At 41.9% G+C, this 14,878-nt stretch overlaps 1 protein-coding gene across 4 annotated transcripts in view; it reads left to right on the top strand.

The window, feature by feature from the left end:
* TTYH1 (tweety family member 1) overlaps positions 1-14,878 on the top strand; it is a 175,387-nt gene that overhangs the window by 123,377 nt on the left and 37,132 nt on the right. For all 4 annotated transcript variants that reach the window (XM_056542163.1, XM_056542162.1, XM_056542165.1 and 1 more), the window contains exon 6: positions 14,701-14,773. In XM_056542163.1, coding sequence (XP_056398138.1) covers positions 14,701-14,773 — 73 coding nt within the window. The remainder of the gene's footprint in view (positions 1-14,700; positions 14,774-14,878) is intronic.

The following is a 14,878-nucleotide window of genomic DNA, read 5'->3' as shown; positions in this document are numbered from 1 at the left end:
GGACTTGCCTTTTTTATCGGCAAAACCCTCCATAATTCGGTCCAGCTCGGACCCGAAGAGCCTATTGGGTTCAAGAGGCATGGCACAAAGGTTTATCTTGGAGGTAGTATCTGCCACCCAAGGGCGTAACCAGAAGGGGCGTCTGCTTGCAGAGGATAGTCCCATAGACTTTGCGGCCAATTTTAGATGCTGCTGAGTGGCCTCACAAAGAAAGTCAGCACCCAGTAGCAAGGTGCTGAACAAGTCCAGAATGTCTTCTCTGGGGACATTACCATCGATGTCGGACTGGATCCTTAGGATACGATCCTTGATGAAATTGGCCACCTCATTAGAGGCAATGGCCACCGTAGCAGAGGCTGAGGCAGCAGAGTAATTCCTCCTGAGCAGGGAGTCCACTTTCCTGTCGAGGGGGTCTTGGAGGTTGCTACCGTCGTCCGCGGGAACAAGGACGCGCTTGTTTATCCTGGTAACAGCCATATCTACCTTGGGGGGTGGGACCCAGACTTCTGACTCTGCCTCGGCCAGGGGGTACATGAGCTTAAACCTCCGAGTAAGGACAGGGGGTTTGTCCGGATGTTTCCACTCAGTGGTCATTAACTTTTTTAAGGAGTCATCCACTTTAAAAACCAGCGGTTCTTTAGGGGTGGATGTTGAGGCTTCCCCTTGATCCGCATCCTGGTACCTTGACCGGATGGATCTTAGTAAACGCTGAGTTTTCTCAACGGGAAAGATGGAGGGAGAGATGACTTCTTCCACTGTTTGTTCCGAATGGTCTCCCACGGACATAGCTGTATACTCTGCTATGGAGGAGGGACTAGGAGATGTCCTAGGTCTCTTGGCAGAGAAGGAGCTTTTAATCTCATTTATTGAGTTCCCCATGAACTCTTTCATCCATATAAACATGTCCTGGATGGTAGGTTCCGCAGGATCTGCCGGAGGACGACATCCAGGACACTTATTATATTCATAGGTGTCCGGAAGAGGAGTGCCGCAGTCGGCACACGTAAGGTGACGTTTTTTAGAGGACGCCTTACGTCCGGAGTATTGGTCACCGGAGGGTGGAGTAGACATCCTCTATAAAGATAGAGAGAGAAAAACCGTTAAGGAAAAAAAAAATTTTTTATTTTTTTTTTTAAATCCCACCCTAAGATAGGAAAAAATAGGCGGCACCTATGCAAGGAAGCCTAGTTGAGAAAAAACAAGCTGAATAAAATACACCAGTCTTGCAGTCACAGGTCTAGCTGAGCACAGCAGAGACCCTAACCAGGCAAGAGCTGCCTTATATAGGGAAGGGGATGGCGCCAACTTTGAATAGGCTCCACCCCCGGAAATGAGATACAGGAAGGGAAACTAGTTCCCAGGTCACAAGCACTCTTATACAAAAATCTAATAACAACAGCCAATATAAGCCTACCACAGGCTTAGATATAATAAAGAAAGGGTGCTGTAGATATTCGGAGTGAAAACTCCGAATATCAGAGACTACCAGAGAAGACGCCGGGCCGGAAGTGGAAAGTGACGCACTTCCGGTCCCGGCGTCCGGTCCCGGCGTCCGGCCGCACACGCGACACCGCTAGCGCCAAAAAAAAAAAAAAAAAAGGGGGGAGTTGGTACAGCGATCTCAGAGCGGAGCTCTGACCTGAATCACTGACCAGGTACGGAGCTCCCAAACAGCGCATATCCGCACGGGGAATGCACTGACACAGAGCATCGCACCGGAGAAGCGCAGCGAACGCTGCGAGGAGATAAGCACAGGTCAGACCTGTAAAGGAAAGGGCTAAAAAGCCAAAACATAAGCAGCCACGCTGCAGAACATATGTATCAAAAAATATATAAATCCAGGCAGGCTTAATGAGCCTGCCCCGTCCTGCTGTCCAGCACAGGACAGAAAAAAAGCACTATGGCCTGGGGAGGAGGCCTTATATGGGGGGGTTCAATTATGTTAATTGCTTGGGCGGAATTAAAAATTCCACCGTCCTGCCAGCTTCACAGGGGCAGAAACACCTCACTTGTGCTGCTGGTTAGGACGACAGGGAAGCTCCCATATTAGTATATTCCAATGTGTGTAATTCTATTAGTGGAAACTCTGTATTTGTTACACTCCCAGATAACCTGACCTGCTTGCATGATAAAAGGGGGTGTTCCCTCAAAATGTCCGTGGCAGGCTTGGTAACACTTGGAGTGGCAGGTGGTAGGAAACACTAAGCTATCCTATAAACATTGTAGAGTGGATCTACCTCAATAAATGAAAGAAGACTTACTCTACAGTTGTAGTACATAGATAATATATTCTATGCATTGTGACGATGTGAATTGAGGCCATATCCCCCATTTTTTATTTACAAAACACTTCTGAAACACTCATATGGGTGTGGACTATTGATTAAAGAGTAGCTCCCACCATCCTTTGTTTTCTGTCCCTGCCTATTGCCCATCTATCCCTAACCCCCTCCCTGCCTTTAAATTTTTTTACTATTTGAGTAATGGCTTTTTGTCTGCCTGGTAGTGTGCTCACTTACCAGGCAGATTTCCCCCAGAAGGCGCAACATCACTGATGCCTGCTGCGGGGCCAACTTCCGCCCTTAGTTCACCTATACAAGGTGCATCCAGCTGTTTCACTACTACAACTCCCAGCTTTCCCTGATATCTATTGGCTGTCAGGGCATCCTGGGAGTTGTAGTGGTGAAACAACTGGAGGCACCCTGTGTTGAAAACAATAACTTTGTTAGGGCCATGGCCAGTGGAATTCCGCAAGCGGAAATTCAGAAGTGTGAATGGGAGTGCGGAATCCCAAATAAATCTATGGGCTTTAATTTGAGGTGGAATTCCGCAAACGAAAATTCTGCCGTGTAATTAGACCCTTACTTAAATGGGCACTGTCACCAAACTTTTGTGTGAATATACCCTTATTCTTGTTTAGTGAGCAACACTATTCTTGTTATGCTCAGAAAGTCGGTGTTGTTTTCAGTGTATGCCAGATAAAAGAAAAAAAAATGATAAATCTTATCCTATTAGAAGTCTCTATTAAAGGGGTACTCCACTGGAAATCAACTAGTGCCAGAAAGTTAAACAGATTTGTAAATTACTTCTATTAAAAAATCTTAATCCTTCCAGTACTTATCAGCTGCTATTATGATCTTTTTGAATTTCCTTTCTGCCTGACTACAGTGCTCTCTGCTGACACCTCTGTCCATTTTAGGAACTGTACAGAGCAGGAGCAAATCCCCATTGAAAACCTATGCTGCTCTGGACAGTTAATAAAATGGACAGAGGTGTCAGCAGAGAGCACTGTGGTCAGACAGAATGGAAATTAAAAAAGAAAAAGAACTTCCTGTGGATCATAACAGCAGCTGATAAGTACTGGAAGGTATAAGATTTTTTAATAGAAGTAATTTACAAATCTGTTTAACTTTCTGGCACCAGTTGATATATTTTATTTTTTTCCCCCAGTGGAGTACTCCTTTAAAACCCAAAAATATGAGTCTATGACCAAATCCTTTTCGAACCGCAGGATCTAATAATCTAATGTGGGAAAAGAGGGACCCTAAATCACAACAAGGGTCAGTTTGATAGCATCCTTCCCATTTCTATTGATTGGCTGGACTGATCATATTGTATGTAACTAGGCTCCTCATATACATAAACCTCCCAATCCTATATCTGATTAAAGCTTTGGTGGGACCATTGCACCAGGTAAACGGTGGGGGTTAATCAAACATTATTTACCATTATGAGGGGCATAAGTTTTCTGTAAATTGTTGTATGTTTCCCATGACAGACACCCTTGGATTGATAGCACATCTTTCCTTAGTGAAAATCAATCTCCTAATCAATATCCCCCAAATGTTCCATCTAGACAAAGAACGCATGATGAATACAATTAACATCTCCATAAGAAAGTAAATTAGGTTGAAGGAAACATTTTTCACCCATCACAAAATCAATGACATGGTCATTCAATCAGTGAGAATATGTAATTGGAAAACGGGGGATGGGATCATCCCTAATAAATCTCTTTGCTTTTGACCAAGACTTTCCAGTGCAAAAAACATAGCATTAAGCGTATACAGGAACAATTCGGGAGTCTAATGGGAAGCATTCATCATTCAAGCTTTGCTTCTCCTGCCTATGGAACCAGAAGAACCATTCCTACTTCCGCAGTCATAGCAAACCATTCTGTGCATTCAGCATTTCCTGATCCATGTATTATCATGTGTAATATATGTGCAAATACAATGCTCAGCCCAAACATTAATCTGCTCATATGCCATAGGATTCAAAACCAAATCTACTGTAGATGTAAACAGCAATATGTAATATCAGACAATACTTCTCATATATCCAAAAATGGTCAACACCAGAGCAACACTACCATTTTGGGGTAAATATGGCTTCTTTATTGCTTTTTAGTGTTTTTGGGTGAGATGGTGTCCAAAAAAAGCATTGGGTATTTTTTTTATTTTTTTTCATTTATGGCATTCAACCCCAGGGATAAATAACATTATGTTTTAATAGTTATTAGTTAAAAAAGATGTCCAGAGGAAAAAAAAGTATCTGATCGCTGGGGGTCCGACTGCTGGCACCCCCTACAATCAGTTCATCTCCGGCTCTGCTGCTGTGATGACGCTGCTGTGAGCGTGTAATCTGGTTGACACACGTCCTCTCCATTCATTCAGAGATGAATGGAGGGGATGTGTTGCGACCAGCTGACGTGCTGGGTACAAAACGCACATGAGCAGAAAACACACATGAACAGAGCCAAGAGCAGAGGGTTCCATCGGTCAGACCCAGCAATCAGACAATTATCCCTTATCCATAAATTTAAAAAATAAATAAATTGCTGAACATCTTTGTTAAGACTTATTCAAGCAATCTGACTGCTCTATTAGCTCACCATGTCTAATACTTCTGTCTACAACCATAACTGCTTGGCAACCTAGATACCATGATGATGTCCCGTCGGGCAGGGATAGAGTGCAGCCCTGATCTTGCCCTCTCCCTCTGTCCCTACCTACTTGCATACATACCCGCCCTAGACAACGGGTCCACAACCACGGTAACAGTCCCTTCCTAATTAAGTGAGGGGCAGACAAAAGTCAAAATAATAAACTACAAAAACTGACAACTAACAAAAAGAAAACTAAACAAATAAACAGAAGGGCAAGGTCAGACAGGCCGGGTCGATAACAAGAAAATACAAAGTACAAAATCCCTAAGCAAGAGAGGGGTCACAAAGCAGAGCCAGTATCGATAGCAAAAAATGCAGAGAATAATATTGCTGGTTCCTGGAAGAAACTTCTTTCACTGGCAAAGACTAAAGGCACACTGTGGTTTAAATAACCAGCTACACAGGTGCAGGCTAAACAAGGTCAGCTGACCAGCTCAGCTAGCTAGGCGTAGCCACAGCAACCAAACTAAACAAAAGCTCAGGGATGTTTAACCCTTCGGGTTCTTACAGCTTGCTGTTGAACAGTGCATTTAGGGAGTTAAAAGGGCTAAGCTCTAAGATTAGTACACAGTGTACACAGCCGGCATCTCTTTGAACGTAACTTTTAAATCAAACAAAGGAAGCAAGTGTGTGAGCTTGCTAATGTGTGTTACATACAACGTGTGTGTAAAAACGAAGTGTGGGACATAAGATTAAGGGACTTTCGATTCAGGAAGTTTAGAGGACAGCCAAAAGTTTTAATTGTAATCAATTATTTGAAATATTTTCTATCTTCATTACTGAGATGTCCTCCATTATTGACTAGCTGTCCAACGTACATCTTGCAATCCATAAAAAGCAGTTTGAGATTGTATACTACTGTGGGAGATGTGTGCAAGTTGTTCATTTGGAAGCCCAGATCCTGGATCTATAGGAGGAACTGGCAACACTTAATGAGCCAGCAGTCTCTGGGACAGAGGTGGGGGGGAGGGGGGATAGTGGTATGGCGGTACAAGAGAAGGAGACAGCTAGGTTTGTGACAGTAGGTGGGGTAGGGGGCTAAGGGTCAGGAAGGCTAGCTCTGATCTGGCACACCCAAACTAGTTTGTCCAGTTGGCAGATGAGGGGGTGTTAGTTTAAATCTAGAAGTGCTACAGCAGGACTCTGCCTCTGACAGCCAGGGGGCTGTCTGCTCCAGTAAGAAGGGGAAGAGGAGTGTGGGGCAGGCCAGACCGGTTCTGATAGTGGGGCTTTAGTTATTGGGGGGCAGAGGGAAAATATGCCACATAGATCAGGATTGTCAAACAGTGTGTTGTCTTCCTGGCACACGCGTTCGGCACATGGCGGATCAGGTTGACAGATTACTGGAAGGGGCTGGAAGGGGTTGGCGTAGACCCAGTTAACATTGGCACCAATGACAAAGTAAGATGCAAATGGAATGTCCTTAGCAATGATGTCATGGACTTAGGCAGTAAGCTAAAGGCAAGGACCTTCAAGGCAATATTTTCCGAAAAACTACCTGAACTTCTTTCATTTTCCAGAGGCCTTTTCAAAAATGAAAGAAGCGATCTGATTGGTTGCTATGGGCAACTCAGCAACTTCTCCTCTGGACAGGTTTTGATAAATCTCCCCCGTTGCGTTTTTTAAATATATAGATCGCAAGTCTTGCCAGTCATATGAAACACAAATAACACTAACTGTGGCTTCTCTGTAGGGTTCCATTCCCAAACTTCAATCTTTGTAGGAACTATTTATTTATCAAAGGATTTATGTGTTTTTTTCCCCCTAACTTTGGCGCAATACTTTGGCAGTGTCTTTTTGTTCCAAAGTTTGGCGCATTTTCTCCACTGTCATTTTTTAAACTCTCTCAAAATCACATGGTCCTGTGTGTGATTTTTACTTTGGTCAGTAATTCATCATTATTTGCGCCAATCGATCTTTGGCGCAATTTTGTGCCTTTAGGGGTTTTTTTTGGTGCAAATCACCGCCAAGAAACTTTGTACATGGAAAACACACATAGCAATGTCAGAAAATGTAGCAACGCCTCCAGGGCTGCGCAATACTATCTTGCGACATAGTTGTCTCTGAGGGACCTTCACCCTCCGTTGAGCAAGCATTGGACATGGCCGCACAGGTTCAGGAAAGGTAAGCACTAAAGCAGTGGTCTCCAACCTGCGGACCTCCAGATGTTGCAAAACTACAATTCCCAGCATGCCTGGACAGCCAACGGCTGTCCGGGCATGCTGGGAATTGTAGTTTTGCAACATCTGGAGGTCCGCAGATTGAAGACCACTGCACTAAAGTAACCAAAAAAACAACTACCCAAGTTGAAAATAAAATCCATTTCACATGATGGCTATAAATAGTGTTGAGCGGCATAGGCCATATTCAAATTCGCGAATATTCGCGAATATATGGACGAATATTCGTCATATATTCGCGAATATTCGCATATTTGTAATATTCTCAATTTCTTTTCGCATATGCGAAAATTCACATATACGAAAATCATCATATACAAAATTAGCATGAGCAAAAAAATCGCATATGCGAAAATTAGCATGTGCTAATTTTTGTATACGCGAAAATTAGCATATGCAAATTTTCGAATATGCGAAAATTCGCACACCGGTCTCACACAGTAGTATTAGAGCCTTCTTTACACCACAAGCTGGAAGCAGAGAGGGATGATCACTGTGATGTGTACTGTGAAAAAAAATAAAAATAAAAAAAAAGAATATTCGTAATTACGAATATATAGTGCTATATTCGTGAATATTCGCGAATTCGCGAATATGTGATATTCGCGAATAAAATTCGCATTGCGAATATTCGCGAGCAACACTAGCTATAAACCCCACAAAAGAAAATAACTCACGTCGCTTGCTGATATACTGCAGGAAGGACTCCGAAATGGCTGCTCTACAGGGTAAAATACGCTGTGTTCTGTGGCGGTAAGTTCTGTGTAAAAGGCGCTGTGAACAGCTGATTTCAACATTTGCACCAAAATTACTAACATTTTGCACCAAATGATAAATTTGGAGCATGTCCACGAAAACCAAAGTGAAAAAAAAAGGGTAAAAAAAAACTGTCAACAGGCAAAATTGATACATACCCCCCTATGACTAGTGTTGAGCGGCATAGGCCATATTCGAATTCGCGAATATTCGCGAATATATGGACGAATATTCGTCATATATTTGCGAATATTCGCATATTCGTTATATTCTCGTTTTATTTTCGCATATGCGAATATTTGCGTATGCGAAAATTCGTATATACGAAAATTAGCATATGCTAGTTTTCGCATATGCGAATTTTCGCACGCCAGTCTCACACAGTAGTATTACAGCCTTCTTTACACCACACAAGCTGGAAGCAGAGATGGGTGATCACTGTGATGTGTACTGTGAAGAAAAAAAAAAAAAAAAAAAAAACGAATATTCGTAATTACGAATATATAGCGCTATATTCGCGAAATTTGCGAATTCGCGAATATGCGATATTCGCGAATAATATTCGAATTGCGAATATTCTCGAGCAACATTACCTATGACTTTATAATCTGTCATGATCTCTTATGATCCATTGTTCCATATTGATTTTTTATAGATCTCTCAGGTTTCCCTTTTTTTTTTGGATAGAATAAATCCCCTTCTAGGCTTCACTGGCCAATGCTCATCCCCCTTTCTATAACACACGGTAACTATTGCCGCTGACAGATTGACTTTGCACTGAGAATTCTGTGTGTTCCCAGCAAACCTCTTATATATTCATTGCTGTCATTGTCTTGTTTGCACAACTGTCTCCATTCACACAATCTGACAAAGGAATATTGTTTTCTGAAGACATCCACATTGAGTCTAGATGTTTCCATTGTTACCAGACATATTGCAGAACTTTATGGGAAGCATATATTTTATTTATTTTTTATTCTATCTGTATTGTAGTTAAAGGGTACCTTTCATCAAAAATAAACTTTTGATATATTATAGATTAATGTATGCAGAATAACTTTCCAATAGCATGTTATTAAAAAATATGCTTCTTTCTATTTAATTTTCCACTTAAAAAAAATGACCACTAGGGGTCTCCCTACCAGTCCTTTTTTTTTATAGATTTCAGACTCATGCAGGAGTCCTAAATCTCAGACTGCAGCCGGGACACAGACAAGCTCAGCACTGCTCCCTGGCAGTGAGCAGTGTTGAGCTTGTCTGTGTTCCGGATGCAGTCTGAGATTTAGGACTCCTGCATGAGTCTGAAATCTATTTAAAAAAGACTGGTAGGGAGACCCCTAGTGGTCATTTTTTCAAAGTGAACAATTTAATAGAAAGAAGGATATTTTTAATAACATGCTATTGGAAAGTTATTCTGCATACATGAATCTATAATATATCAAAAGTTTCTTTGATGAAAGGTACCCTTGAAAAATACTTTTGTGCGTTAAAATTTTCAAAATCTAAGGTAGTGAACAAGCTGTACTTGAGTAAATACATATAAAGAATTGTAATAATATAGAATGTAATAATAATAAAACCCTTACAATCATTGAAATATTTGCATAAATTATATACATGGTATAACAAATGAATATCGCCCACAAAAGTTAATAAGTAATACTGCACATTCATCCAAGTTTACCCTGGCCTGATGTGACCAGATTAAAGGGGTATTCCGGGCAAAAACGTTTTATCCCCAAAGGATAGGGGATAAGATGTCTGATCGCGGGGGGGGGGGGGGGGGGGGCGCTGCTGAGACCCGCGCGATCTCCCTGCAGCACCCTCTTTCTATGCGGGTGCTGAATCTCCAGTTTTGGAAACCTCCACGCCCCCTCCATTCATGTCTATGGGAGGGGGCGTGACTGCTGTCACGCCCCCTTCCATAGACATGAATGGAGGGGGCGTGGTGTGATGTCACATCCCCAGTCCCGGAAACCCGGAGGTTTCCGAAACTGGAGATTCAGCACCCGCGTAGAGAGCGGGTGCTGCAGGGAGATCGTGGGGAGTCTCAGCAGCGGGCTGAAACATCTTATCCCCTATCCTTTGGATAGGGAATAAAATGTTTTTGCCCAGAATACCCCTTTAAGAATAGGGTCATGGTTAGAAGAAATGCTGCTCTTCTTCTGCCGCAAATTATTCATGCAGAAAATCAGCAGGATTTAAAAAAGCAAAGAATCCATTTCACAATTGACCTACAGTGCAGAATTATACCCCAGTATGCCAGTTTTGGAGCTGGATACACTGTAGACTTTTTGTAGACTTTCCCTGTATCTTAAAGGGGTATTCCAGGCAAAAACCTTTTTTTATATATCAACTGGCTCCGGAAAGTTAAACAGATTTGCAAATTACTTCTATTAAAAAATCTTAATCCTTCCAATAGTTATTAGCTTCTGAAGTTTTCTGTCTAACTGCTCAATGATGATGTCACGTCCCGGGAGCTGTGCATGATGGGAGAATATCCCCATAGGAACTGCACAGCTCCCAGGACGTGAGTCATCAGAGAGCAGTTAGACAGAAAACAACAACTCAACTTTGGAAGCTAATAACTATTGGAAGGATTAAGATTTTTTAATAGAAGTAATTTACAAATCTGTTTAACTTTCCGGAGCCAGTTGATATATATATAAAAAAAAAAAGTTTTTGCCTGGAATACCCCTTTAACCCCTTAAGGACTCATCCCATTTTGGCCTTAAGGACTCAGACAATTTAATTTTTACGTTTTCATTTTTTCCTCCTCGCCTTCTAAAAATCATAACTCTTTTATATTTTCATCCACAGACTAGTATGAGGGCTTGTTTTTTGCGCGACCAGTTGTCCTTTGTAATGACATCACTCATTATATCATAAAATGTATGGCGCAACCAAAAAACACTATTTTTGTGGGGAAATTAAAACGAAAAACGCAATTTTGCTAATTTTGGAAGGTTTCGTTTTCACGCCGTACAATTTATGGTAAAAATGACGTGTGTTCTTTATTCTGAGGGTCAATACGATTAAAATGATACCCATTATTATATACTTTTATATTATTGTTGCGCTTAAAAAAAATCACAAACTTTTTAACCAAATTAGTACGTTTATAATCCCTTTATTTTGATGACCTATAACTTTTTTATTTTTCCGTATAAGCGGCGGTATGGGGGCTCATTTTTTGCGCCATGATCTGTACTTTTTTTTGATACCACATTTGTATATAAAAAACTTTTAATACATTTTTTATAATTTTTTTTTTAATAAAATGTATTAAAAAAGTAGGAATTTTGGACTTTTTAAATTTTTTTTCGTTCACGCCGTTCACCGTACGGGATCATTAATATTTTATTTTAATAGTTCGGACATTTACGCACGCGGCGATACCAAATATGTCTATAAAAAATGTTTTTTACGCTTTTTGGGGGTAAAATAGGAAAAAACGGACGTTTTACTTTTTTATTGGGGGAGGGGATTTTTCACTTTTTTTTTTACTTTTACTTTTACATTTTTTTACATTTTTTTTTACACTTGAATAGTCCCCATAGGGGACTATTCATAGCAATACCATGATTGCTAATACTGATCTGTTCTATGTATAGGACATAGAACAGATCAGTATTATCGGTCATCTCCTGCTCTGGTCTGCTCGATCACAGACCAGAGCAGGAGACGCCGGGAGCCGCACGGAGGAAGGTGAGGGGACCTCCGTGCGGCGTTATGAATGATCGGATCCCCGCAGCAGCGCTGCGGGCGATCCGATCGTTCATTTTAATCGCGAACTCCCGCAGATGCCGGGATCTGTATTGATCCCGGCACCTGAGGGGTTAATGGCGGACGCCCGCGAGATCGCGGGCGTCGGCCATTGCCGGCGGGTCCCTGGCTGCGATCAGCAGCCGGGATCAGCCGCGCATGACACGGGCATCGCTCCGATGCCCGCGGTTATGCTTAGGACGTAAATGTACGTCCTGGTGCGTTAAGTACCACCTCACCAGGACGTACATTTACGTCCTGCGTCCTTAAGGGGTTAAAGTGTCCCTATATCTTAAACTTTTGACATGTCACAGAGATGTCAAAGAATCTGCAATCAGTGTGAGGCTGACTACTATGAACCCCACAATAGTGGTATCAACTCTCGGAAAGCGCTGGCCACTTTCGGCTAGGATTTTTGGGGGGTCTGCACAATCTTCCTATGACAGAGTCAACAATCCAGCTTTCTAAAAAGACCTAGTACATCGGGACGGAGTCACAAAAAGGTTTACTTTGAGCAGTTACTACATCAATTGGCCTCTAATTATGATCTGTGTACAAGACTATCTCTACCTTTCATCTATCAGCCTTATAACATAGAAGCCGGCTTACATGGATATAGAAAGCTAACGATTGTATCTGTATCTCATTTATAAGTATGGACATCCTCATGTTCCACAATTCTCTGCCATCAATATTACCGATGTCCCATCAGCCAATAATTGGGACTCTATGCATAATATTTTATACTTAAAGAGCTTAAGTTAATTATAATTAAAAAAAAACTTCTTGGATTTATAGTTATCTGTATATTTTGCTGAGTTTTCCTTTCTAAACCAATTAGACTCTCACGTCAAATACATGCTTGGTAAGAGCTATTGGATTATTAAAGGAGTACTCCGCTGCTCAGCATTTGGAACAAACTGTGTTTCGAACGCTGGAGTCGGGAGCCCGTGACGTCATAGCCACCCCCCCTCAAGACATCACGCCCCGCCCCTCAATGCAAGTCTATGGGATGGGGCGTGACAGCCGTCACGCCCCATCCCATAGACTTGCATTGAGGGGGTGGGGTGTGACGTCATGAGGGGGCGGGGCAATGATGTCACGGGCTCCGGGCTCCAGCATTCGGAACAGTTTGTTCCAAACGCTGAGCAGCGGAGTACCCCTTTAAATGGAACTTGTGACATACAACCAATAGATCCGGTCATTTGTCTGTTGAACCAATAGTCAATGGAATGGGGCCTATTAATTTCCTAGACACGTCTCTCAGTCGTGTTACTATTATCTAGTGATCTGATAAGCTGCACCCTCAAATAATTTGGCCAAGCCAATGTTGCCATCAGGTGACAATGTTATTGTTTGTCTTATGTTGTCATCTACTATGTTGGCCTACTAGAAATGTTCCCAGTTGTTGAAGACGTGGTACAATGTATCCCAGACTGGCCTCCAGGGCAGTTTTTAGCACTGCTGTCAGCGGCCCATGCAATTGAGGGTCTCAAACTGACCTGCGTGATGCCATTCAATCATTACCTACTGGACGCTGTGTTGTTTCTAGTAAATAAGTGTAAACGTATATGTTCCCATTAGTATTGTGTTCTCTCTTCCCTTTGGGCAGACCAAATATATGATATAGACCTGAGAGGTTTCATAAAGATCTATTATTCTCCTTCATTTAAAGATCTTTAGGTCATCTTGAGAAGAACAGTCAAAGACTTGCTAAGGAGCCCTTCATACGTATGCAATAGGGTACATGATGAAGATTGTCAGAAAAAAAAACAATAGGGGCCTTTTCTGTTTTCATTATGAAAGCCAGGTGATTAGTATGGGAGGCCTAATATATTGAAAATGTAAACCAACAAAGCCACCAGAATAGCACTGCTGTTGTGGTCAAATCTACTCACTAAGTGTCCTGTACAAGAGTCTACAGCAGTTGTCCATAGCTGCCCAATGTATAGGTGTCATAATGTATTTATTTCTATTGATACACAGCAGCGGTAACACTGCTGGGGTCCTTCTGAACCCCACATTGCCTTGGTGGGCTGCGGCGGAGCGTGCGATGTGCAGCCTTTTCTTTGAATTAATATCTGAGTCCACCTCGTTTTGTGGCATTACCATACCTAAGCAGCATTTGTCTTCTCCGCACCTTACAGAGGATACCACACTCACTACAACCAGTGACCGGTAAGGGAGGTCACATGTTCTTGTAAAGAGGGACCAAAAAGTACAGAGACCAGCAGGACCTGAGATACACACAAAAAAAAAAAAAAAAAAAGCAACAGGGATTGGTAAAATGAGTACTTTTATTAGTTTAAACCATTCTGAGCTTTTTGCTTAACAATGTCTCATTAAAGGGGTATTCCAGGATTTTTTTTTATTTGACTATGCTACAGGGGCTGTAAAGTTAGTGTAGTTCATAACATAGTGTCTGTACCTGTGTGTGACGGTTTTCTCACAATTCTTCTGTGATTTTCACCCCAATATTTATTTTTACCAGCATACAAAATGATTGTTGTCTCAGATTTTTCCCAGCTTGCAATGCGGCCGAGACCTGACCTCACTAGTCAGCTGATGACAGGGAGCCTGTCTGCTTCAATGGGTGGAGCGATTGCTTGGTGGCAGAGAGATCAATCTGCAACTAATGCAACAGCTGTAGGCAACCTCATTGGAAACCACAGGTCTTTTCTTTCAATAGGTGGGGTGGCTGATGTGTGGGAGGGAGGAAAATGGAATTGTGGGATTTGTAGTCAAAAAAAGAAAAGTCAAACAGGAAATACAAGTTCACAAAAAGCTCGCCACAGTGTTATGGTAATCTCACAACATAGCCATTTAGCCCCAAGACAAGCGCAGATCCTTCCTAAGCATGTCCATTACTGCCTGCCAGGTACGTTCTAAAATCACCTTATGGTGGAAAAATAATGGCTGATGGTGGACATGGGCATGTTATATCAGTGCACAGGATTCACAGAACCAAGGAGCAATGTAAAATAATTATAACGAACAACCATTTCACCAATGATGTTCTTATGATTTTCTTTTGTTTCTTTCTTTTCGCAGAATGACAGTGGTCAGCTTCTTTGTACTCTTACTCAGCTGGGGATCAATGGGACTAGAGATGGCCACCGCTGTGGTAAGTTTCTATATATTTGAAGTAGTGATGTTTAATATTGGGTTCTGAGATTACACTAATTATAATTGAATCGTTTATAATAAAGAGTAAAAAATTATTGTAAAG

Source organism: Hyla sarda, chromosome 10 (assembly GCF_029499605.1).
Source record: "Hyla sarda isolate aHylSar1 chromosome 10, aHylSar1.hap1, whole genome shotgun sequence".
In the NCBI taxonomy this organism is placed as follows: Eukaryota; Metazoa; Chordata; class Amphibia; order Anura; family Hylidae; genus Hyla; species Hyla sarda.
This window is presented reverse-complemented; position numbering and strand designations above follow the sequence as displayed.